Here is a 27,121-nt window from a genome sequence, read left to right as displayed (position 1 = left end):
CATGTGTGGACCATGAACCATCAGTCTGGCCACTCTAGCTCTCCAAGACACACCACAGTTCTTTACTCTGTCCGAATTCTATCATGCAGGATTTTCCAGGAAACAAGATTTGCCTTTTTCATTTCATTTGTCATCTCCCTTGACAGTTCACCACTGTGATGTGTCGTGTTGGCTCTTAAGCACCTGTCACCCTCTGAGGATGTCTATGTAAAGGATGCCATTAGTAGTGTTCCTTCATTGCTAGAAATTAGGCAAGGATAGAAGTGGCAGAATGATGACAATATATGAAAGTCACAATTTATAACAGCAAAAGACAGCCTAAATACCCATCAACAGAGACCTGGTAAGTTAAATTATGGTAAAGACATAAAATAAAACATTCTACAGCTATAAAAGAGGATGGGATGGAATGCTATTGAGGAATAAAAAGGGAACAAACCATCGATACACATACCAACTTGGATAAATGTCAAGGGAATGACACCAAGTGAAAAAAGCCAAAACACCAGTCCCCAAAGGTTACATACTATATGACTTCATTTATATAGCATTCTTTAAATGATAAAATTACAGAGATGGAGAACAGATTAGTGGTTGCCTAGGGTTAGAGATGGGGCGGTGGGAGGGGGAGGAAGATGGGGGTGGATACGCAAACCTACACACGTGATAAAACTGTACAGAAACAGACCCACACAGTATATATTCCATGCCATCAAAAGAACAGAAATACAGATAAATTTCTAAAAATTATCAGTAAAGCTTCTTACAATAAGAAGGTACCTTTGGAAAACTAAAGAGGAGGAAAGAGAAGAGGGGGAGAAGAGGGAGAGGGGAGTAGGGGTGGGGGGATGAGAATGGGAATGTTCTATGTGACCAGAATGACCTCTAAGACATACTACAAAGCAAAAAACAAAAAACACCATAGTAGTGTGTGTAGCACTCTACCATTTGGGTAAACTGAAACAAAAATGTTAATGCTTATCCACAGAATTTTTCTGAAAGGACACAAAAGAAACAGTCAACACTGGTTGCCTCTACAGATGGGATAGTAGGAGGCTGAGGACTTGGATGGAAGGGAGGAGATGTTACTATACATACTCTTGAACCTTCTGAATTTCATACCATATGAATGTATTACTTGTTCATAAAAATTACTATTTTCTTTTTGAATATATGACAAGGCAAATCAATGCTTCAGTGCCTTTGTTCATACATGTGGTCTGGCAACAGCTTTCCATTACTACTCATCCCCTCCTGGGTACTTATTAATGAGCCTTTCTACCTAAGTGATTCTCTTAAGCCTCCATACTAGTTCTGAAGATCAGTTTCACTGGTTACCTGAAAATGCTTCTAAATTATTACTCTTCCAACCTACACTCACTGCACTATTTCATATGGTCTAGCTCAGTTATAGTAGCTGACTATAAAAGGTGACAATTATCTTCAAGCCAAGTGAAAATTTTTAATTTTAAAAGCTTATATGAGAACAAGTGACAGCTACCAATTTTTGAGCTTGATACTGTGCCAAGCAGCTTTACAAGCATTATCTCAATTTACTCCTCACAGAAATCTTTAATAGGTGAGTTTTGTTATTTTTATTTTATAGACGAGGAAACTGGAGCTCAGATAGGGTAAATAATTTGATTAACGTCACATAGGTTCTAAGAAAGGAACCTGAACCTGTATTAGGGTCTGTCAATACTAGAAATGAGGAATCATTCTTCTATAGCCTAGTAAAATGCATCTCAGTTTTGGTAACTCTAAACTCTAAAATCCATCTGAAACAGCTGTATGGTCTCTTTGTAGCTGACAACCTGCTGCTTTTACAGTGCTAGCAGTAAGCTGGCTCTAGACGTCTATTATTACCAAAATACCTGCACCTTGTGTAGTTAGGAAGATAAAACACTAAACAAAAAGCTGAGGTGCCTCCAAAGTAATAAATTTTTAGACAATCCAATTCAGAATTTAATACGTGGTCTCCAGATGAGATGGCACTTACTCTGATCTGTACAATCAACAATCAAATTATTTCACAAGACATGAATCCAACCAGAAAATTTAAGGTTTTATCTTTATCCAAAAAAACTTCTGAATTAACTATTGATATCTTAATCAAATTTGAACTTCTGGAAAATTATGTGAATCAAGTAAGTGTCAACAAGCAGACTACCGTGTATTATTAATGGCTTTTGATCTCTGTTTCAGTCACAACATATTTTGAATACGCCAGCTTAACCCTAAATAAAAGATTCCCAAATAGAAAAATTTCTGCATCTCATCTACCACATTACTTGCACGGGAGTTTATAAGTAGAGTTGAATTGCTGAAGTGAGAGGTTTTACGTTTAGTTTAAAAGATCTGAAACATTAAAGATAACTGGAACTTTCCCCAACATCGGACTATTTTGTATTAAGACACAGATACCACAAAAGATTTTAAACTTAATATGTTTAAAATAAAAATTAAAAAACACGTACCAAGCAGCTTTCTGAGATAAGGAAAACAATGTTAATAAATAACAGTAAAATGCTACCAAATAAATGCAACCCAAGTTTGGTCCTCTGTATTCCAAGGACATCTCTTAATAAACTTAAAGTATTTGTGTTATCAAGGCAATTTCTAACCACACCAAATTTCTCCAAGATATTCCTGATCTTTTTCTTCTATTCTGCTTCTAGCAATAATGTAAATTTAAGAATTTCTTAACAGCAAAGTCAAATATCAACTGACTATTACTTTCTTTTTGGTGCCTGATCTTTTTTTCATTAATCTCCTTTCATCGAGGTTATGTGTTATACCAAGTAGGCAACATTCTATGTTCATCGCCTAAGGTCATGTTAATCTGTATCTTCTAAAAATCAGCAGAGGCTATTTCTGACCCTGTTCATTTTCCCTCCCCCCTCTTGGCATAAGATCGCAGACACAAAGCCATGGCTGCAAGGCAAAGCATGACAGATTTAAAGGGATTCCTGGGTGATTAACACTTCTCATTTCATTGGCATTCTGAATACTGTCAGTCAGAACATAAAAAGGTTAAGAAAACTGAAGTAAAACACTCTCTCTAAGAACATATATACCTCCTGAACTAAAGAACACATTCTGGAAATTTTGTTTTTTGATGAGAATGGACATTTGGTAGATTCAGTAATTAGTAAGTTGGTCTTTGTATAAATGATAATTCTATTGACTATCCTGTGATGTACCTTAATTCAACATAGGAGAGGCGGCTGAGAAAGGTCACTATATAGAAATGTCTTGTCGGCCAATAAGTGATCAAAGTAGCTTGTTAAACACTACAATCACCAGAAGTTACTTAATGTAGCAAATTATACATTCAGTATTGACTTGTTAATAACATAAAGCCTCTTACATGTAAACATTCAGAATTGCAGCAAAGATTAAAAAAAGTACAGAGTCATCAGAATTTCCCATTAGTCTTCAGCACTATAATTTCAAGCTCTTGAACCCAAAACTGATACTATTTGAATGGTAATAAATATTATAATAAACAATAAATATTATCTCTATTCACACAGTATTTCATGTAGGTCATAAAACTAAAAGGTTTTTATTTGTAGCCCAAAAGTAAACGTTTCAAAATATTCAAGCCTTTTGTAAACAAATTTACAGCTTACTGAGTTAAATTACATAGTGGGAATGATGTTTGAGAAAGAAGTCTCTTCTCTGTCTTCTCTCATGCTGGAAATAACTTTTTTTTTCTTTGCAGAATGAAAAAGGGAAAAGAGCTCCTTTTCTGTTTTTAAACAGGAACAATATTTGGGTTTTAGCTCTGCATATTTCTAGGCTCCACCTGGTACCATTCACAAGAGAGGAAATTCTATGCAGAAGGCCATGCTTCTGGCAAGAACCTGAAAACCTGACAGGCTTAAAGGCTGCCTACCAGAGCACTCTGCATCGCCATACTCCTGCCCTGCAATCTTGACTTAAAAAATCAACAATTCAAGGTTAGCAGTGAGGCAACAAGCTCCCAAGCTTCATGGAGTACATCAGTTTTGTCTACCAGGAGTCAAAGCCAGATCAGGGAAAAATCAAAACATAACAGAACGTGAAGGGAGAAAGTAAGAAGAGGAAGGAAAGAAAAGAGGGAGGAGCAGAGAAAGGATCCAAAAAATAAAGAAAACAAATAAAACATTATGATACAGAACAGATGTGCTCCAGGGAACTGAGGAATATTTGAAATTGTCTCTACTAGTCTTCAAGACACCAAGATAGAGAAAGAAATCAGCTATAAAACAAAGGTAAGTGTTGTGAACATCACTGAGCCTTGTGTTTACAACATGAATTATGGAATCATTGAGCTACATAATATTGAATGGAAAAGAGGTTTTGGGATGTTCAATCAGCATGTAATTAGAACACACCATATTAAAAAAGCAATAAAAATAAAATTAAGAAAACAAGAGAAAGGGGCTCATGCTGTACAGCCCATGAATCTCATTGGCTTTATCATGAAAGTTTATTTTTTTTAATCCTAGTACAATCAACTACCAGTTACATACAGTAAAAAAACAAAAACAGCCACAAAGCAATGATGATAGAGATAGTCTGCGACACTGTACAGTGGAGGAAACGTTGTCTGTTGGAGTCCTCCGGCAGATCTCCACCTGGCTTCGGCAGTTAAGCTATCAATCCCTCCCTCCCCAAAGTAGTTAAAAAGAAAAATTAATGTCTTGCTTGGGTAGAGCAAGATCCTAATACCTCTTGGGGACACTGGAGAACTTTAAAAAACTAAAGCAGTAGAAACAAAACAAAAACTGAAATGTGGAAGCAAGGTGACACACAACGAAGCTCCATGAGGCGTTGGCTTCAGACCACCTCAAAGCGAACCACCTGGAAAGAAAAGAAAAGGCTGTCACAGCAGGAAGGAACAGACAGAAAATTCAGCAGACCTTAGTCTCTCTCATCACTCCACTCCTTACCAAATCTATAGAATCCAAGCTTTTCTTAAGTCTTGTATTTTTATAAGTAAGCCAGGTTGCAGAAAATTGCTTCCTTTTCTAATACCCTGTATTGCAAATGCTGGCAACTAGCACATACTTACTCTTTTAGAACCAGAAAACAATACAAGAAGAGAAGCATTTTTAGCAAAGCATGCTGTCTTCTTTATCTCAAACTCTTCAAAACAACAAACAGTAGGCTATTTATATGACTGTGTACCCTTACCTTAGAGGAGTAATGACTCCATTCAAAAACTAAGTCTCATATATATTTGGTTCGATTGAGGGCTTTTTCAGCCAGGTGACCACTTTCATCTGTGATCTTCTCCCAATCAGTCTGTCCGACCACAAAACCTATGGCCCTTTTCCTATCTGCATCCTTCTTTTCTTCCAGGTCTGCCCATCTCACCTAAAAAGAACACAGCATTAGGCTGGGCTTTAGAAAAAATAAGTACGCAAAGAGCCTCTTAGCTTTCTGAATAGTCTAATGGGTAGGATAACTAATTTAAAGCCAGGAGGTTAAAAAATTAGAAGTTAACTGTGGAGAATTGAAGAAAGCCATATACCTTAAGTTACAGAAAGAAAACTCTCTAGTCAATCACCAAGTCCTAACCACTCCAGCTCCTGAACAGTTCAGCCCTCAGTTCAGTCCTATCCCCTTCCCCCTCCTGTCACTCCTTTTCAGTTCACTGGCCTCATTTTTTTACCTAAGGAAAAGCACTAACCTCTACCTAGTCTTCCTATCTTCATTCGCACTCCCTCCGATCCACTCTGCCAGAGGAATAGTCCTAAAATACACACAGCTTTAAATCTGTGCCCTACCTACAGAATAAAATCCAAGCACACAGGTCCCTCTGGATCTGGCCCTGTCTATTCTCCTGCAGCATCTCTGGGCAGTACCTACGGCACTTTATACAGCAACACAAAATTACTTCCAGCTCTCAGAGCACACTGGGCCATTTCTCATCTCCGTAAGGCTGCACAAACTAGTCTCTCTTCCTGAAACGTCTTTGTTCTAGCCTGGTCCACCTGGCATGAGTCTAGTCATCAACCCTTGCTTTATCCCTCTTGTCCTTTGCCAATCAAATAATTAATCATTGCTTCCCTGGAGTTACTTCTGGATTTTGACATGTCTAGTTTTGAACTTCCATACTATATTGCAATTATCCACTTACAGATCTCTCTTCCCTAACAGACTATATACACCCTAGATCAAAGACTAAGTTGTTGTTTTTTTCTTTTTTTAAAAACTTATTTATTTTTGGCTGCATTGGGTCTTCGTTGCTACGCGCGGGCTTTCTCTAGTTGCGGCGAGCAGGGGCTACTCTTCGTTGCAGCGCGTGGGCTTCTCACTACAGTGGCTTCTCTTGTTGCAGAGCACGGGCTCTAGGCACCCGGGCTTCAGTCGTCTCAGCACCTGGGCTCAGTTGTTGTGGCTCACAGGCTTAGTTGCTCCGGCATGTAGGGATCTTCCCAGACCAGGGATCGAAACCATGTCCCCTGCATTGGCAGGCGGATTCTTAACCACTGCGCCACCAGGGAAGTCCCGAAAGACTAAGTTTTATTTATCTCCACATAATAAATTTTTTTGAAATTTATCCTTAGATTACTTTCATTTATGAGATGAACAGACCAAGAGACAGGCTCAGTTGATACCATTTATGGCAAGATTATAACTACAAATATATAGATCAGGGATATTTTCTATTGGTATTCTGATAATTTTAAAATATGGATTCTTACATGTTATAGTAGTAATTTAAAAAATATAAGCAGATATATCCTCTAAAACATGAAATACTTAAAAGAGACTATGAAACTGCGGTTTGCAATACCTAGTACCAAAGTCTGCAGAGATTGTATTTTAAGTATGGCTTGTGATTTATTGTGATTGTGATCTGTGACAAGGAAAGGGAACCAGAGCATGCTCAACCATGCTGCACCTGGAAATGTGTAATTGCTCTTAGAGGTACACTGACCCTCCCTATTATCATTTAGAGGAATGGTAATCAAATGACTAGGCTTCTTCTCCCCCCCACCCCCCACTGTTTTTAGCAACCAGTTAGCCAAAGATAAGATACACAGTAACAGCTGTGGCGGAAAACTGATAACACCTGACTCTTTTTAAAGTAGTTTTTTTTGTGGGTAGAAAACCTATGACTCAATTTCTTTCATGGGCCTCAGTAAAAAGTTATTTTAATAAACAATGTGGGCTTCTGTGTACCAAGATCTCTGGGCCTTCTGCCCATTAATGCTGATGTATTTATTTTGACAGATTCATGCACCCCTCTCTCAGCTCTCCCTGGGATCAAGGGTATACATTTTAGCAAAAGATGACTATGGTTAAGGGGAATGAAGAACGGATGGATGGATGGACAGATGGATTGTGGCCACTGAACAAAGAAACGGTAACCAGTCCACAGTACTTCCTTAGCACAGAGTTAAACACACTAATCAATCTTGCCCTGAGTAAACTAACAGCTAATTTTTAAATCTGTAGTTTAAATTCTAAGTCTTTAAAACTGATGCTATATCAACATTATTTATTTACATGTCAGGCTCCTCCAGTGGAGGTCCACTCCTTAAGTGGGCCTCCAATTGCACAGACCTGACACACAGACATACAACGCTGTAGAAGGAATGAATAATTACCCAAAACACTAAAAATATATGGAGCAAAATAATGACTTTCAACTAGAAATAGCTTCTTAAATGTCAGTGTCCCTCCTAATCTTCCTAGAGGTACTTTTACTGAGATTTACAATCTCAATTTTTTGCCATTTATCTTAACTGTAAAAAGAAAAAAAAGTTATAATAAAGAAAACTCTTGACCAATACGCAAAAGTTTCAGATACATATATTTTATCCGTTGTCACCAAAAATATTTCTGAAATGTACGAGTTCAGCAAACAAATGTTCACTTTTCCACAGTTATCAAAGAAACACAAATTAAAGTCCATTTTATACCCAACTAAGCAAGTGGAAATTTAAAAAAATAAATTATATTTTAAAACCTAGCCATTTTGGTAAAATTCTAATATCAACTCTACAGAACTACCTTTGTGTTACAGTGTAAATTAATCCCAGAAACCTGCCCAATATTTATAAAAAGCTGAATTATAGAAATCAAGAGATCCCAGGAGGGCTTCCCTGGTGGTGCAGTGGTTGAGAGTCCACCTGCTGATGCAGGGGACACGGGTTCGTGTCCCGGTCCAGGAGGATCCCACATGCCGCGGAGCGGCTGGGCCCGTGAGCCATGGCCGCTGAGCCTGCGCGTCCGGAGCCTGTGCTCCGCAACGGGAGAGGCCACAACAGTGAGAGGCCCGCGTACCGCAAAAAAAAAAAAAAAAAAGAGAGAGACCCCCCAGGAAAGGAATGAGTAATGAGTCCTGCATTCCTGGCTACCTGTAGGATTTCCTTGTGCTCTGATGTTGATTTTGGTAAATGGTTTGAGTGTTAAAAACTATTTGAAGCTGATTCACTTTGATATAAAGTAGAAACTAACACACCATTGTAAAGCAATTATACTCCAATAAAAATGTTAAAAAAAAATTACTATCTCCTCAAGAAAAAAAAAGCTATTTGAAATGAGGGTGGGAGGCAGGGAGGAGAGTGAAAAGAGGAGCCACAAGAATTAGGATGTGAACCGCTCATGCTCTTTGTCCACCCAGCTTACAAAGTAAATTACATGGGATCACATACTCCTGATTGAAGAGAGTAACAGTTACCTGACTAAAAATGAACTAGAGAAAAATATTTCTCATTTGGAATTATTCACTGTTACACCAAATTATTATGCCCAAGGAAGAGCTGTTTCTACTTTTCTGTTGCCCCAACCTTAAAACTGGAATAAGAGGTATCAAGACAAGTAGTCCCTGCGTGGAGCTGGGCACATACAGAAGGCCACTAACTAGGTCTCAAGACACAGACATGGGCAGGTCTAGGGACTGTCTGCAGTATTTGAAAGAGCTTTGAAACCTGGAGTCCTTTGTAATGGTATCCACTGTAATGAAGTTTTACTGGCATTTTTATTCTCTTAATAAATATCCTTTTAATACTGAATTACTAAGAGAATTCATAAAAAAGAAATGATGTGTAATGATGATGAAATTATTATTAACTTCATTCTTACTTAGAGAAATGAAAAATGAGATACCATTTTTTTTTCACCGATTAGATTGTCAAAAGTTAAAAAGTTCAATAACAGCACTGCTGGTGCAAGTGTGGAAAAACAGGCATTTCCTTACATGTGGGTGTATAAATAGGTGCAACCTTTTTGGAAAACAATCTCACAATATCTGTCAGAATGATAAATCATATTCTATGAGCTTGCAGCTTTAAGACTAAAAATATTCCCTAGAGATATACTGTCAAAAAGATGCCAAGATGTATGCATATGACTTTCACCAGAGTATTATATTAGCAATAAAATGAAAACAGCATAAGCATCCACTGATAAGGGACTGGATAAATAACTGATTATTCAGCCAAACAATGGCACACTAGGCAGGCATTTAAAAAGAACGGTAGGGAATTCCCTGGCAGTCCAGCAGTTAGGACTCTGTGCTTTCACTGCCAAGGACCGGGGTTCAATCCCTGGTCAGGAAACTAAGATCTTGTAAGCTGCGTGGCACAGACAAAAAAAAAATAAAATAAAAAGAGCTGTAGGTTTGTATATGCTTAAATAGAAAGATCAAGACAGACTAGCTGGAAAAGGTTTATGTAAATCATATGTAATATGATCCCTCTTACTTTATTTTGTTTTAAAGGATATATACAATTATCACTTTTATTGAATTTGACATCTACGTGGAAGACTTATCCAACATCCTGGCTTCATTACTCTGCTCCCTATCATAGCAAAGCTTCTTCAAAAAGTTATCTACATTTGCTGTTCTGCACTTCCTCATTTCCTATTCTTCTACCATCTGCTCCAAATTGGCTTCTGTCCTTCAACTCTCTAAGAAAGCTTGACTTTCTTTGATCAAACATCAACAATCTCCATGTTGCCAAATCCAATGGCTATTTCTCTTTTCTCAATTTACTTGTCTTCCCTGTATCATTTAACAATGGAGTATTCTTTACTTCTTAAAACATTTACCTCTATCTGAACTTCTAAATTTTGGAGACCTGAGTCCTATTATCACTTCTAACTTAACTGGTACCTCCCTGAACTTCTGATTTTTCACTCCCAAGCTTACATCTCCCCTACTTTTCACTAACTCAGTAAATGGCACCACATATATGGAATGCTTATGGCCAGAACCCTGAAGAGTCACCTTTGATTTCATCCATCCTGGACCCTCTACATCTAATCCATTAAGAAGTCCCATAGATTCTCTTTAATACTCTACTTTGCACCTGGCTCTTTTGCCCCATGACAAAATGGCACAAGCAGCCATTCCAAACTCCTTTAAGGTGGACAACATGCTAGCCACGTGAGGTTCTGTTCTCCATTTTTTAAGTTACTTGTACATTTTGATCTGATCATTTGTAAGGACTCTTTTTCTTAATGTGTAATATGATACAGTATAAACCAAACCACTCTAAAAAAACAGCATTCATATGATTATCTGACTATAACTTTCTAAAACCAGATGCCTAAACGGGCCCTTTATCTGTTGGTAGTTATTGACAGTCTCTTACCCTCTTCTTCCCAGGCTCAGAAGCACGAGTGTCATAATCATCAGGGAGCTGAAGATAATCCTCCATTCTGCTGGCAATAGCCTCCCAGTCACGTTTCCTTTTAGTACCAGTTCTCAAGCCATCCAACTTGTCTGAGGGACAAACACAGAGCCGCAGCATTAAGGAAGAGTGTGAGCTGGCACACGACACAAAAACAAGGGAAAAGAAGGCTGGAACACTGTCAGAGGGCACATCCGCATTTGTGAGAGCAGCATCACTTGTAGATCCAAACTATCTTCTTGGCTGAGATAATATCGAGTTCTGTGCAATTTCCATTGTTTATCTGGTGTTCATACTGGCAGCCTTTATATTACTATGTTGGTTTAAGTAACAAATATGGGCAGAACAAGAGAAGGCACTTGTTTCCTGGCCTCCTTATCCTCCCACCCCACCTAAAATCACAACACTTCAGCTCTCATGTTCTGATGAAAATGCAACATTGGGTTTTTCTAAGAGCAATTTCTTCCATTCTTTTTTTTCTTTAACACAATATTAACACCACCCATTAGATGTGCAGTCATGTGTGTATCGTATTATATGAAAAGCAGGTAGTACAAGAACTTAATGAGCCAAGCTAACGTTCAGAAAGGTTTTAGATTAACAGTTTCTTGGGATTTTGACCACTGTGAGACGATTCGTCATGAGAATGTTTATGAGTAAGTTGATTATACAAATCACCACTTTCTTTGGTTATACTGTGAAGTGCTGTTGACCATCCTGAGGCTAAGGGCTAGTCAGCCAAAGTGGCTGGACCTGAATTTTCTTTCTGAATCCTCAATCTGAGAGGCTTTCCAAAAGCCCCAAACTGTAATCAATTAAATGAACAGGGATTGCTGATTCAGAAATTATTAGATATGAGTTTAGGTGTCTTCAAGAACACACGATGAAAATGTGTGGGTTTTTTTATTGGTTAATTCTGATTTTGAATTCTACATGTGAAATATTATGAGTTATACATATACATATATATAATATATATATATTATATATACATATATATGCACTACATTGAAGCACTAAATTTTTGGATCATCTGCAGTTATAAACACACTATTATTATGTAGACCAATAAAGGAAAACCTAAACACTTCAGAAACACACAATAACCACACTTCATTTAAGTCCATAAAGGGTGCAGAGTGTATATATAATAGAAACCTTTTAGGCATCAAGGTGGAGAGAACTTGACATGAAAAGAAAAGCACAATGGAAGCAGGAGGGAAGGTGAGTTTATGCTTCAAATGTAAAAGTTATACACACAACTAACTGTGCATACCATACAGGCCTCAAAAACCAGGAAGATATTGCATACTTGGCAAAGCTTTTATTTCCTACGTTCCTCCCCCCATAAAAGCAATATTATTGAAATATCAGCAAGGCAAACTACAACACTTTACAAAACCCAAGAAATTTTTATCATATCACTTTGGAAAATTTTTAACACGGATTGAGTTCAACAGAAACAGTCTTCTAATCTCCTCTGTAAATCACATGCTTACCAAATGGCTCTAACCTACATGTATATGACAGGCCATATTATACAAGATCTTAAAGAAGTGACACCTTGATTGCACAGGGACATAAAATATGGTATTAGAAAACCAACAAAGTCCCACAAACAGTAAAACTGTTCTCAGTTCAACAGTGTACAGTATTAGCAGAAGAGTAAGCAGCTCCAATACACTTATTGAATAAACCTCAAAGGATTTCCAAACTTAATAAGATCAACTTCCACATTAACATACTTCAAAGGAAAATTTCGTATTTCAACTCTAAGAATAGAACATGGCCAGGCAGCAATACAGAAGGGCAGTGAGAAAACTGCAAGAACTTTTCCTCATACACTGGGTGTATGACAGGAGTTACACACCAGGAGTCCCATATTTGCAACATGGAAGTTCAGAAGAGCATGTATTTCTAGTCTGAACACCCTTGTTTTTAATGTTTAATTTGAAATTTTATTGTGCACAACATGTTTAAAGTTTCCTTCTTGGGGCTGAAGAAAGGTTCATACCTCTTCCACATGGCATCCTGGAAACCCAAACACACAGATGTATGGCATAAGGTGAAGGAAGAGGAATCTGGGGTATTTGTTAGTTACAGAAGACGACTGGTGTCCAACACACTCATACTAATGATTTTCAGAGGTTTGAATTTCAAAAGGTGAAGTTTTAAGATGAAGATGAAAGTATAAATATCCAACTTGGCAGGTCACAGAATTTTACCACATCTTCAAAACAGTATATATTATTACAGCACAACAGAAAAAAAATTTTAGATATATCTATATATTTTCTAAACATAAATGATATTTCTGAAAATTTGATCACAGTGAACACACAAGGGTTACGTGCCTATACAAATAATAATTGCATTCCAACTGTGAAGAGATGAAACCGCCTGACATGTAGAAGGCCAGTACACAATAACTCATAAGCAGAGACAAATGACACTGAGATGAGAAAAGCAAAAGTACTCGATATGAAGAAGCCTAAATTAGGATGACAACAGTCTCAAATATTCTTTTGGTTTTTCAGTTTGAGAAACCAAAATCATGTCAGTGGAATTTAAGTAGCTTGAATGCTGAATCCCAGCATTTGATGTGGCATGTAACACCCACCCTTGCATTAGGGTGCCTGTGTCCCAGCTGGAAAGGAGCCATTCAGGTGCTACTGAAGGTGGGCCACAGGCAGTCTTCAACAACTCCATGACACCCATGCCAGATGAAGCTCAGGCCAGTTCTGAATTTTTCTAAAATTACACCACTTCCAATTTAACACTCACACATAGGCTGAACTGTATACTGTACTTAATGAACACAGATCGAGACTCTACAATGAGATTTAACAGCTCTTTGAAAGATTATAGGTAAGTATTTTCTCACTGGCAGACTCATTTGTAAATCAAAATTCCTCAGTTACAGATTCAGCTTGTCTAGCTCAACGTATGACACTGCTAAAGCTTAGTATGTTTCCACCCAGCATAATCATGTTACCAAGAGTAATTTAAGAAATGTTGGTAAAATACTCAGAAAAATAAATTGTACCTGCTAATCAAATCTACTGAATTTGCTATGACAGGAAGGCAACATAAATAGGCTAATTCTCAAATAAAGAGCCTCATGTTTCAGGCTCTTCTTCTTTTTCTCAATTGGCTCCATGGGCCAATCTCAAAGAAGCAAGCACTTTCAGGAATGCTCACACTCCACCTGCCTTTCTCTAAAGATGATATAGCTCTCAAGATAACACAGTGGTGCAAGAGGCAAGTCATTATACGAAACATCACTGTCACAAACAAAAACCCAACTGCAAACATGTAAGAATTTATTTCCTAGATTCATTACTAGATCTTCAGTGCCTTTAATTGAAATGGTTTATTTAACAGTTCTATTTCTGGATCACCGTCTAACATTCTGCCTTTAAAATGGACTGAATTTATATAAAATGTATTTTCTGAGAAGCAAATAGTAGATAGGCCAGAATTTTTTCCAGAAATTGATACCAAGATTAATGTCATATTATCTTGAATAATCATAACTAAATTCCATTTTCCTTTCTCTTTAGAAATTAGAAAGGAAAATAGAAAGTGGACTAGCTCAAGTTAAAAAAAAAAGCATTATCCTAGATAATATATTACATAAGGCCTCTAAAGATTATATGCTTAGCTAAAATATTTTACAATCCCCTTGTCTCTTTAATTACCATTTCTCTTTGCCTCAAAAGATAATCACTACTTAGAGAACCAGAAAATAGGGAAATGATCTTATAGTCTTATAGGTTATTATATAAGTACAGAACTTCAGATTTAATCTAATCTTAAAATAAACATATCTAATAAACATATCTAGCATTATTATTAAAAAAGTAACTTGTGATTGTTATTTTCCTACATATTTAATGGCATTTAAACACTTATGAATACTTTAAAAGTTTAGGGAAGGAGATGGTTTATTATTAAGATTTCCCACAGAGGGAGGACGAATGCAAGAATATGTCAGAAACCACATATCATTTTCACATGCCATACACTAGAAAAAAATCCTAGACTTTGCAACAAAGCACCTATCGCAACAATATGGTAATACTACAGTTTACGGAATTATCTTTTCACATAGGACCTGGTCGTCATCAATGGCTCACGTGATCAGCTGGGCAAAATAAAAAGCATAGCCTATGCAATTGTGTGTAAAGTGCATCCATCTGATGTCAGAAACACAGATAATATGCCCCAAACAGTGAAGTAGCTAAATGACTCAAATCTGTTCTATAAATTTAAGATATATTTCTATGGTTACTTCAGCTTTGGAGTTCCAGCATAATTCCAGGAGGAGAAATGCAGAGACCAATAGTCATACTTCATATATTAGTAAGGTCCATCTTTTCAAAAAATCTTATACCATTATCTTAAATTATTTACTAATACATCTTAATCAACATGTTAAATGGTTCTCTTTAGGTGAGGTAAAAAAAAAAATTGTTCTGCAATATTACCGTGAAATATTGGGGTAAAATCCATTGGGTATGTATGATTTTCTGCTTGACAAAGAACCCCATGTTAAGCAACTCCAATTTTTGATTTAGACAATTTTCACCAGTCTACCTTGTAATCTGGCACTAAAGACAAGCTGGAGGAAAATTTAAACGGAATCTTACAAAGCGGGCTCCTCAAAGACCTGAATTATATATCTACCTCCCCAACTCAGAAACTCTAATTTATTATACAAGGAAAATAACTGCCTTTTAATTAATTTTTAAACTTCAATATTTATTATTATTACTACCACTATTACCCAAAGTATTCATAATCAGGTTCAACTTTGGACTGCAGTTAAATATTTTTTTTAAAAAAGTAGAAACCTCACCTACACCAACATTTCTGATTAATATAAATGAATGGATTTTAGAAGTGACAGTGTTTTATTACTAAATTTATCACATATTTCCATTTACTTTAAAAACTTTAAGTGGTACCGAAGGTAGTTCTTTTAAAATACTCTTCTTTCACTCTGTCACAAGACATAAATGAAAGCCAACAAAACAGACTGAGGATGTAAGGTAGGCCAAAAATCTTCATTTAAGCAGAAACTTTGGGAAATTTGTTCTTCTTATAGCAGAAAGATCTATGACCATTACCATCAGGTATCACATATAAAAACAGGAAAAAGGAAATACCCACCTAGCTTTGCCTCAGATGTGTCCATCTCCCATTTGCTTTTCGGAATGTAACCCTAAATCGTACACAGAGAGAAGCTCGAAGGGTTAGAAAGAGACACATACATGCACATCACTTTTGAATTGGAAAAGCATTAAAACTGGGAATGGATTCAGTTTCCACTCACTATTTATAAATATATCCTGAGGGAAAACACAGTCTCATTATCTTTGAAGAAACTGAATTACCAAATTCACCAAACTTCACTGCCCAGATTTCAGAATAGTCACTTTAGAGTGGTATCATGAAGGCGCTTGGCGGCAACTACAGTTCAGGACACACAACTGTAGTCTGAACAACAGCTATATAGCCAATATGGTAAGAATGTATGGTAGTTACTGTGCTCAATTAATATTATTCAGAGTAGCAGAGAATTTATAACACTAGCTAGGTTATTTTCTAAATACAACTGCTATTATCAAGTGATAGTAGCCATGAGGTCCAAAGAGTGTTCTTCAAGACAGTTACTTTATATTCCAGTGTACTTTTAGATACTCAAAAGAAGGGAGAAAACTTGGTATCACTGAACACAATTATGAAGTTCAACTTCATTTTAAAATGACTCAATCCATTTACCAGTTAGATCTTACAAAGACTAATTTTACTGAATCAATTTCAGAGCATTACTTTTTCATCAGCTGGAAACTAGATTATTATTTCTGATGTCTTTTAAAAAATTACATCTTTCTATTATATGAAAACCCAGAAATCTCCACAGGCAATTTATATCTTATTTAATAAAATAACTGGGTGGTTTATTTCAAACGAAGCCCTACATAAGATTTTCAAATTTCACAATGTACCTATTTAGCTATGTAGTAAGCCTTTCAGTTTATTCACCTAGCAAGTGTATGCTTTTTCCACATAATTCACTGATTCCCCCTTTCCTTCATTTGGACTCTGTTCTCTATTAGGTCTTAACATACAGAACTTTAATATTAGGTTAGGACTTATTATATAGGACAGATTCATCAAAGGTGTCAGCATCTTCTTTTAAGAATCCATATATCTTTCTACTATTGGGAATGTTCGAGTTCATAGAATAGACTGACACACAGGTAAAGCTGGAAAGTATGTTGAACATTTCATGACAATAGCTTCTGTGTAAGAGTGTACTAGAGCATCATCATTCTTCCAGGAAATCTACACGTTTTATACATTTCTAGTCTTTAAGCCAGACTAATAATTCAATTTCAACTAATTAGGTAGTATTTCAGATTATAAATTATACCATCCTTTCCAAATACATGTTTAGAACAAACCAAGACAAAGGCTGAAATGATGGTGCTAAAAGTTTAGTACTGATGGAATTTGTACAGTTGTATCTCAAAAACTCATCTGAAAACCTTAAACATCACTAGAATAATATATTTATAAATTCTGAGTCAGATCTATGAGGTTCACTGAAGCACTAAAGAAGACAAAATATCATACCAATGATCCCCCCAAAGGAGTCTCTTAACCAAGAAAAGTTTGGATTTCACCCAGCTATAGTAATCAGTACAGAGTAGAAAATGTAAAGTTCAGTGAAAATTCCATTAAAATGGTCTGAATGACACAAGACTTGCTCTTAACCCTTTCCAAGGGTCAATTCTCCAAGAATCTTTTACTCTTGGAATAGAACCCAATAGTAGAAGATCTCGATTCTGCATTTTGAAAAAAGGTTAAGAGAAGGTTTATAACATAAAGATAAGCAAAATGAGTACATTAATTTCCCCCTGCTGGAACCACCTTTTTCTTCCTTAAAACTTAAAATCATTTTCTCACTGTTTGAAATATTAGGCTACTTGGAAATAAAAGAGATAGTTCAGCAGGGTAGAATTCTAAGGCTTCATTGCCATGTTTCTGATGAAAAAATATAGTATTACAATGTGTTTCACTTTTAAAAATAATAGTACATTCAATTAAAAGTTCCAAGTTTTGACCTACACCTAAGCAAGTCAGATGTTATGAACCATATGCTGAACGGAAATCTCCACAAAAGGAAGACAGAGCTTCAGAAAGCTAACATTAGAGACTTCTCACATGATCGATTGCTAGTACACACGCTGCAAGTAGCTAAACTGGTCATTAGCCATATTCCAGGACAGCGTGGACCTTTAAGTGAATTTCCTGCCTACATCTTAGATCATGTATGTCAAAATACAACCTAATTAATAAAAATACTTTGTTTAAAGAAAAAAACATAGGAGACTCAAATGCCATTAACTTTAAAGCTTATTTTTTAATCCACATATGAAATCTAGGAATGTAGAGATTGACACCATCTCTATGCAAACACACAGTTTCTATTCAGAGTCCTCTATAACACACATGGGTTGATGGGACCACTCCTTAGAGAGAATATATTCTCTAGGGGTTAGGAATCAGGGTTCTCGCTTTGCACATTTTCAGAAGAATATGAAAAGCAGCTTTAGCAAGGGCTGAAGTATTAAATAAAACAAATAATATTTTGAATTTAAAAAGCAACACTATTCCAAGGCACTGCTAATCTCTGTACCCCATTAGCAAACACTGAAAATAACGTAAGTCTATAGGTCGCATATTCTTGAATGACAGGGTAAAGGCAGACATCACTACAGAGGTGTGATCAAAAGCATTTACAGTAGGTACACGGGATCTTTGAATTCGCACTACGTAAGCCTTTAATCAGCCTAAGCAAAATGCATTGCCTACACAGTCAAATCATTTTCCCCATCACTTAATAGGATAAAATGCGGAAGAACAAATCCAGCAGTCAGTGGCAACCCTCTGCCTCCTCATTCAATAAGTTCTTCTGCCTCAGTTTATAGAAAATCAATTTTGAGCTCTGATAGCGAAGAAGAGACAATTATGCATACATTGGGTAGGCTGTACCACGTATCTGCTGGAATGTAAGAATACCCTTTCAAATGTAATCGATTTTCTTAAAAAGTGTATTCCCCTAGAGCCACCCACAAATAGATGAGTGAGTACAAGGGTAAGTTTCTTAGCATTCTAAAAATTTTCTTGTAACAACACAGTAGAGGGTTCTTTTCCTTTGGTCAGGGGAAAAACAAAAAGTATCCAAAAGTCTCCTTGAAGATGATTATGGAAACTTTTACCATTAAGGTGCAATATCAACAATAGTCATCTGATCACAGAGCTGAATTTAAACCCTTAAGAATTTTAATAAAGAGACACTTTGTTCAAAGTGGTTGTTCTGTCTCCTACCAGTTCGCTTTCCTCTTCCTCTGCATCTTTCTTTTCATCCTTCTGTTCTTCAATATTTGCATCAAAATCTTCCATCTCCACCTACAATACCACAATAATCACACACAAAAAGACTTGAGTTAACATTTAGGAAAATGTTGAGTCCCTCAATGAGATATGAAATGAGCACAGTTACCCAGAGCAAGACACACAGACTTGCTGTTACATGCTAAGTAATTTCTAACACCCTAAACTTTGAAACAGAACTGACAGACAGGGTGATATTCCTGCTTTTCATTTTCCTGGGATATCCATCTTTGTAATTCTCTATGAAGTTGTGTATAATGATCTAAATTGATGGTTATCTGTTTTGAATGACAATGGATTACTAGGATTTCTTTTTAAAACCTTTAGCAAGTATTTTTTCAATAAAGTAAAACAGGTATGATTCAAATTTCAAAATGGAAGAAAGGGTATAGTGAAAAGTCAGATGATAATAGCTTGGCCCAGAAGAGCAGCAATACAAATAGAGAGTAGATAAATTAGAGAAGTATTTATAAGGTAAAACTGACAAAACTTGTAGACTGACTACATGGTGGAGGGATAGAATCAAACACTGGTACAAGGGGAAAGTAAAGAGTCAAAGATAATGGAGAGTAGAGAGTCAGGGTTTCAGCAACCAAGTGGACTGATGGATCTAATTACTAAAATAGAGAATGTGAGAAGAGGAACAGGTTTGGATGAATTACATATTGAATAGGTTGAGTCTGAGGTGTACTAAGATAATACATATTTTTTGGTAGAGAATTTGGAAAATAATGGTAGAATTATAAAAATCACCCATAACCCCTCTACACAGATATAATTACTGTTAAGATATTGATGAAATTCATTCCAGCCTTTACAATTTAATATTAAGGGCATAGAAGTGGCAATCCAAGGTACCAAAAAGCCTGATTATCGATACAGAATGTGCAGATTGAATATAGAGCCTAGGATAGAGCCCTAAAGAACTCCAGCATTTAAGGACTGGGTAGCAAGAGAAGCCAGCAAAGGAGACTGAAAAGGGATGGCCAGAGATGCAAGAGGAAAACCAGGAGAAGGTAGACTCACAGAAGCCAAGAGAAAAATGGTTTCAAGAAGGTGGACATGGTCAACCATGTCATATGTGGCTGCAAAATTAAGCAAGAGAAGTGAGAATTGTCCATTGCCATGGAAATCTTTGGTGAGAGAGTCTCTAGAGAATGGCTGGGGCAGAAGCCAGAGGAAATGGGATGAGGAGTGGCATGGGAGGTAAAAACACATAAAAATACAGTGACAACATTGAGTACAGGTAACTCTCATTCACAGGAAGAGGTCAAATGAAACAGAAGTATATAACTGATTAAAAGAGAAAAATCTCTCCTTTTCCATAATAAAGATTTATTTATTTCAAACTAGTAATTGATTTAGACAAGAATTCGCAATCTGTGAAAATCTGTTGGGGAACAGGATATTAACAGTTTCAAAGTATCTTCCTACAGATTACTTATTAGGAAGAGAAAAACACAGAAAAATTTGATGAATATCACCTGAACCAAGTGATCAACACTTAAATCACCAATAATGAAGGAAGACGACATCACATGACCCCTGATATGATGCAGTGAGAACACAGTGTCACTTATGTAGCATTCCTGCTAATGTTTAACCTAAAGCTAATCATGACAAACCCAAATTGAGGGGCATTCTACAAAACAGCTAAGTGGCCTATACTCTTCAAAAATTTTTTGTCTTTCATGACAATGACATAGCTGAGAAACCATTTTTTGTATTAAAGGACTGGATCCTGGATTTTAAGAAATTCTTATAAAGCACAGTATGGGAACAACTGGTGAAATATGAATATGGACTGTATATGAAAGAATTCAGGAAATTTATATTACCTAATATAGTACCTTATCAATGTTAAATTTCTTAAATTTGATAATTGAGTCTTCCAGTTTTGTAAGAGAATGCCCTTATTCTTGGGAGATATCTATGGAAATATTTAGGGCTAAAGGGTTTATGAGGTCTGCATTTTAACTCTCAAATGGTTCCACAGTAAGAGGAATAGTAGTAGTACTAGTAGAAGTAGCAGTAGTAGTAGTAACAAGAAGAAGAGGAAGAAGAAATCTAAGTAAAGAAAAATGAGACGAAATATTAACAATTGGTGAATCTCAACGAAAGTCATGCAGGTGTTCTTATATTGGGTTGCCCAAATCGTTTGTTAGGGTTTTCCATTATGGAAAAACCCAAACGAACTTTCTGGCCAATGCAATACTATACGTGCAATTTTCTGTAATTTAAATTTTTTTCAAAATAAAAAAAGGCGGAAAAAGAGGTCGCTTTTGCACTGCTCTCGAGCCAAAGGACGCTCACCTCTTCAATAGCAGCATCCTGCAGCAAAGAACGAATGTCCAGACGCATCATATGACGAGGTGCCGTTTCCCAGTGATCGGCCATCTAATTGAGAGATTCAGGAGGTCACGTTATCCCTGGAAACTACTCAAAGAAAGACCAAGAGAATATCCAAGACAAATTTAACTAATACTATGAAGTCTAACAGGCTAGTTCCAGGAAGAGCTAGGACACCTCATACCCTTAGATACAAAGGGTAAGAAACATTTACTAAAGCAGGTAGAAAATATATTTTGAAAGTAAAGGGGATAAATAAGAATTTCCAGACAACAGTGATGAAACAGGCAAAATGAAGTTTAGAATATTACACCCTCTGTGCTTCAAAAAAATCACCTTATTTATTTCTTTAAGCTTTCTTCCATGAATATTCCTCTTGCTACAAGTCTGGTTATCTGCACTCATTTCAGCCAAATATACCTAAGAAAGAATGAATAATGATTAGGCAAACAAATGCAGCACTTACATGATAACATAAAGTACTCTAAAGTTCTTTTAAATCTATACCTCAAATCCTTTGGTTTTTGCTGCACTCCAAAACTGGTCAAAATGTCTAACTCTGTCATTGATGGCATCCAGGATGATGAAAGGGAAAAAGCCATCATCCAGAGTCTTTTTGAAAGTTTTGAACATGCTGGTGCGGTAGGTTTCCTCCATCTCAGCTTCATATTCATATTCCATTACCTAAGATCCCCCCAAAGAGATATGGAGTTAGCAAAAGCAAAGAATCATCTTAAATCTCTTCCCTCGTTAGCATTTGGAGACATGACAACTTTCTAGTCTTTCCTTCACACCTGAGTACTAAAGTTTGTGTTCAAAAAAGCCACATTTCTCTCTGAACATGTTTTCCTTTCAATGCTATTTATGAATCAGGATGTAATCTGAAAGGAATATACCATACCTTTTTTTTCACTTTCTTTCCAGAATCTGGATCTTTTTCTTCTTTTTCCACTTCAGCGATGAAGTAATCATCCAGGCTTAGAACTCTGGGTGCAGGTCCTCCAAATTCTACCTCCTTATCCTGAGAATCATATATTCAAGAAAGTTAAAGAGAATTTATGGAATAAGTTAATAAATGTGCACAAAGTTTTTCCTGTGGCTAAATACCACGCAATCTTCTTTTAGTTTCAAATCAAGCAGGGGCAAAGCATCTGCCTAAGCAGATCAAAATTTACGATATAGCATCTACCAGATGGGCCAACTAGAATGGATCAAATGGCAAATATCTGTATCAATATCATATTACTTGCTAAGAAGGCAAGTGGCTAACAAAAGCAACTGATTCTTTCACTTTCCCATACTCACTCGAATAAGTTTTGCAACATGTGTCTTTCCACTGCCAGGCAATCCTCTCATTATAACAACAATCTGAAACACAATGAAAAAAAAAGTCACCCAGAGAAGATTTTATTTCACAGTGAGATCTTAGAGTTAACAATGACCTATCATTCTCCAGGACAGACCATATGATAGGCCATGAAACAAACCTTAATACATTTGAGAGCATAGGAATAATACAAAGCATGTCTCTGACCACAGTGGAGTAAAATTAAAAATTTAGGAAATTCACAAGTATGTAGAAAGTAAACATCATACTCCTAAATAACCAGTGGGTCAAAGAAGAAGTCAAAAGAAAAATCAAAAACAAAAAAAAACAAAAAAAAATCAAAAAAAGAAAAATCAGAAAATACTTTGAGATAAACAAAAATGAAGACACAACATAAGACAGTGGAAGAACAATCTAAACCGAAAGCAAGCAGAAGGAAGGAAATAGTAATATTAGACCAGAAGTTAATAAAATAGAGAACCGAAAAACAAAGAAAAATCAATGGAACCAAAAGCTAGCTCTTTGAAAAGAGCAACAAAATTGACAAACCTTTAGCTAGACTAAGAAAAAAGAGAGAAAATTCAAATTACTAGAATCAGAAAAAAAGAGGGGACATGACTGCCAACGTTACAGAAATTTTAAAAGGGTTATAAAGGAATACTATGAACAACTGTATACCAACGAATTAGATAAATGAAATGGACAAATTCCTAGAAAGACACAGCCTACTGAAACTGACTCAAGAAGAAATAGATAACCTGAATAGACCTATGACAAGTGAAGAGATTTAATTAGTAGTCAAAAAACTGCCAAAAAAGAAAAGCCCAGGCCCAGATGGCTTCTTCACTGAATGCTAACAAACCTTTAAAGAAGAATACCAACTCTTCACAAACTCTTCCAAAAAACAGAAGAGGAAGGAACAATTCCCAACTTATTTTATGAGGCCAGCATTTCAAATCAAGCATATAATCTGATACCAAAACCGGACAAAGACATCACAAGAAAATTACAGATATCTCTTAGGATTATGGATACAAAAATTTTCAACAAAATACTACCATATTGAATCTAGCAACATATAAAAAGAAGTACACAACATGACCAAGTAGGGTTTATCCCAGAGATTCAAATTAATATCTGAAAATCAGTTAATGTAATACATTATATCAATACAATAAAAAACAAAAAAATCTCAACGCAGAAAAAGCATTTAACAAAATCCAACATCCTTTCATGATAAAAACATTCAACAGGGGCTTCCCTGGTGGCGCAGTGGTTGAGAGTCCGCCTGCGGATGCAGGGGACGCGGGTTCATGCCCCGGTCCGGGAGGATCCCACATGCCGCGGAGCGGCTGGGCCCGTGAGCCATGGCCGCTGAGCCTGCGCGTCCGGAGCCTGTGCTCCGCAACGGGAGAGGCCACAACGATGAGAGGCCCGCGTACCGCAAAAAAAAAACCAAAAAAACCATTCAACAAACTAGGAATGGAAGGGAACCTCCTGAACTTGATAAAGGACATCTAATGAAAACCCACAACTAACATAGTACTTAATGGTGAAAGACTGAAAGTTTTCTTTCTAAGATCAGGAATAAAACAAGGATGTCCACTCTCACCATATCTGTTCAACACTGTACTGGAGGTCTAGCCAGAGCAATGAGGCAAGAAAAAGAAAAAAGGCATACACATTGTAAAGTAAGAAGTAAAACCATCTCCATCTGCAGATTACATGATCTTATAGATAGGAAAAATCCTAAGGAATCCACTAAAAATCTATTAGAACTAATACATGAGTTCAGCAATGTTGAAGGATATACAATCAGTACGAAAAAATCAATTGTATTTCAATACAACTGAACAATCCAAGAATGGAATTAAGCCATCTATATCTTCCTTTTTTTTTTTTTTTTTTTTTTGGCAGCACTGTGTGGCTTCCGGGATCTCAGTTCCCTGACCAGGGATTGAACTTGGGCCACAGCAGTCAAAGCGCAGAATCCCAACCACTAGACCACCAGGGAACTTAAGCCATCTGTATCAATAATAACATTACACGTGAATGGATTTAAACAATCCAATTAAAAAGCAAAAATTATCAGATTGCATAAAAAAACATGATCCAACTATATGCTGTCTATAGGAAACATACTTTATTTGTGTCACTGAAAGACACAAATAGATTGAAATTAAAAGGATGGAAAATGATATATCAACAGCCACAGGAAAGCTGGAGTAACTATACTAATAATAGACGAAATAGACTTTAAAACAGTGACATACATACATATACAGAGTCAAACTGCTGATGGAAATCTCCCGTTTTATTTAAACGGAACCATTTTATTTAAATGGAATCTAATTATTTTGCAATATAAGATAAATTTAAGAATGTATACATACGGAGGAAAATAGGTCTAAACTAATCAAGTCTCCTAATTCTCCCTCTTTTAGTTCCACATACCATAAAACCAAATCCTCTTTTCCCTTCTTCAAATTGCAATTAATTGAGTTCTTATGAATTATTTTCTAAAATTGTCAACATTTTTTTCTGCCAAGCAATTAAGCTCTAATTTCTTAGATTCTATAGGGTAGGCAGTTTATGAGATTTTATGATGATCTGAAGATGCCTTTAATCTGATATTAATACTATGTCACACGTGGAAACAACCTAAATGTCCATCAACAGATGAATGGATAAAGAAGATGTGGTACATATACACAATGGAATACTACTCAGCCATAAAAAGAATGAAATAATGCCATTTGCAGCAACATGGATGGACCTAGAGATTATCACACTAAGTGAAGTAGGTCAGAAAGAGAAAGACAAATACCATGATATCACTTATATGTGGAATCTAAAGTACGGCACAAATGAACTTAACTACGACACAGAAACAGACTCACAGACACAGAGAACAGATTTGTGGTTGCCAAGGGGGAGGGTGGGGGAGGATGGACTGGGAGTTTGGGATTAGCACATGCAAATTATTATATACAGAATGGATAAACAACAAGGTCCTACTGTATAGCACAGGGAACTATATATATTCAATATCCTGTGATTAAACCAAAATGAAAAAGAATGTATACATCTGTGTAGCTGAATCACTTTGCTATATAGTAGAAACTAACACAACATTGCAAATCAACTATACTTTAATAAAATAAAATTTTCTTAAAAATTAAAAAAAATACTACGCCACTGAAAAGTACAGAAATTCTGTTCAGGATATTAAAAAGATTCCTTATCAGCTTCTAATTTGCAAGAAAACTAGTCATTTACATAGGACTTACTCTCTCAGGTCTGCTCTCTCGGCCAGGTGGTTTCAAAATATCATCCACATTCTTAGATTCAGGTTTCTTCTCAACCCGCGGAGCTGGAGGTGGCTGGTGGCTTAGTGAAGGAGCTGGCAGGGGCATTCGCTCCTCTGGGTAAGTTCTTCGTTCTCCTAGGATTCCAGCAATTGAACAAATTACTATTTATACAGTAATTATTTAAAATTTTAACTCTCTCCACTCCTCCTAAGGTAATATAACTTATGGTGATTTGGGGGCTACTTTTATCCTTAATTAGAGATAGTTTAAGATAATGTAAATCTATTGAAATCAAGAAAATGAAAAGATTTAGGTATGATTTCAGGCAAAAAGAATGTTCTGAAAAATACTGAATTCATCCTTGTTTGTATTAAACTTAGGAAAAAAGTTAACAGAACACAGAAGAATAACATGTACTCCTGAATAGTCCTGAGTGTGATTTATAGTCCGTCTGTATGTAACTTCTGCTTTACAATATTGAGAACAAGTCATCAGCTTAGGAAAGCTTGTTTGTGTAAGTAGGTGTGAATTTCTAGTTTAAGTGTAATTTGTAACAGTGAAAAACTAAAAGCAACCTAAATGTCCAAAAATAAGAATCATATATCTCATCCACTTGATGGACTATCATAGAGCCATTAATATAATAGGTTTATGTATGGAAAAATGTATATAGTACACAATATCAATGGGAACAAGCACAACAAAGAAACTGTATTTATACTTTGATTACAACTTCATTAATATGTGTGTGAAGAGAGAATGACAGGAAATATACAAAATTACAATAGTTGTAGTATGGTAGGTGGTGGGATTATAAGCGATTCTGTTTCTAGCTTCCAAAATTTCTTTAAAAATGTAAAAATAGCAATTTACATTTTATTTCATCAATTACATGGCTATTTTTGGTGATAACGTTGTCACCTCTGAGAAATCTGTGAGTGCATTTTACTCTGAAAGTTTAAATCCATAACTACAATGGAAAGCATCTCATGTTGTTTTCAGTTCTCAGCATCTTTATAGTT

The 27,121-nt window shown here is 36.1% G+C and overlaps 1 protein-coding gene across 6 annotated transcripts in view; it reads right to left on the bottom strand.

The window, feature by feature from the left end:
- Window positions 1-4,435: 4,435 nt before the first annotated feature.
- Window positions 4,436-27,121, bottom strand: part of YLPM1 (YLP motif containing 1) — a 66,447-nt gene continuing 43,761 nt past the window's right edge. For 3 of the 6 annotated variants that reach the window (XM_022576544.3, XM_022576545.3, XM_089907961.1), the window contains 11 exons: window positions 26,079-26,233; window positions 22,767-22,829; window positions 22,363-22,482; window positions 21,969-22,145; window positions 21,798-21,881; window positions 21,426-21,509; window positions 19,047-19,127; window positions 15,819-15,870; window positions 10,605-10,735; window positions 5,185-5,367; window positions 4,436-4,851 (listed from right to left, as the gene is read on the bottom strand). In XM_022576544.3, coding sequence (XP_022432252.2) covers window positions 5,221-5,367; window positions 10,605-10,735; window positions 15,819-15,870; window positions 19,047-19,127; window positions 21,426-21,509; window positions 21,798-21,881; window positions 21,969-22,145; window positions 22,363-22,482; window positions 22,767-22,829; window positions 26,079-26,233 — 1,094 coding nt within the window. In that variant the 3' untranslated portion in view covers window positions 4,436-4,851; window positions 5,185-5,220. The other 3 variants (XM_089907959.1, XM_089907960.1, XM_022576546.3) reach the window with 3 other exon arrangements.

This window comes from Delphinapterus leucas, chromosome 2 (assembly GCF_059928025.1).
Source record: "Delphinapterus leucas isolate spDelLeu-1000000601 "Yukka" chromosome 2, BTC_Dleu_Yukka2, whole genome shotgun sequence".
NCBI lineage: Eukaryota > Metazoa > Chordata > Mammalia > Artiodactyla > Monodontidae > Delphinapterus > Delphinapterus leucas.
This window is presented reverse-complemented; position numbering and strand designations above follow the sequence as displayed.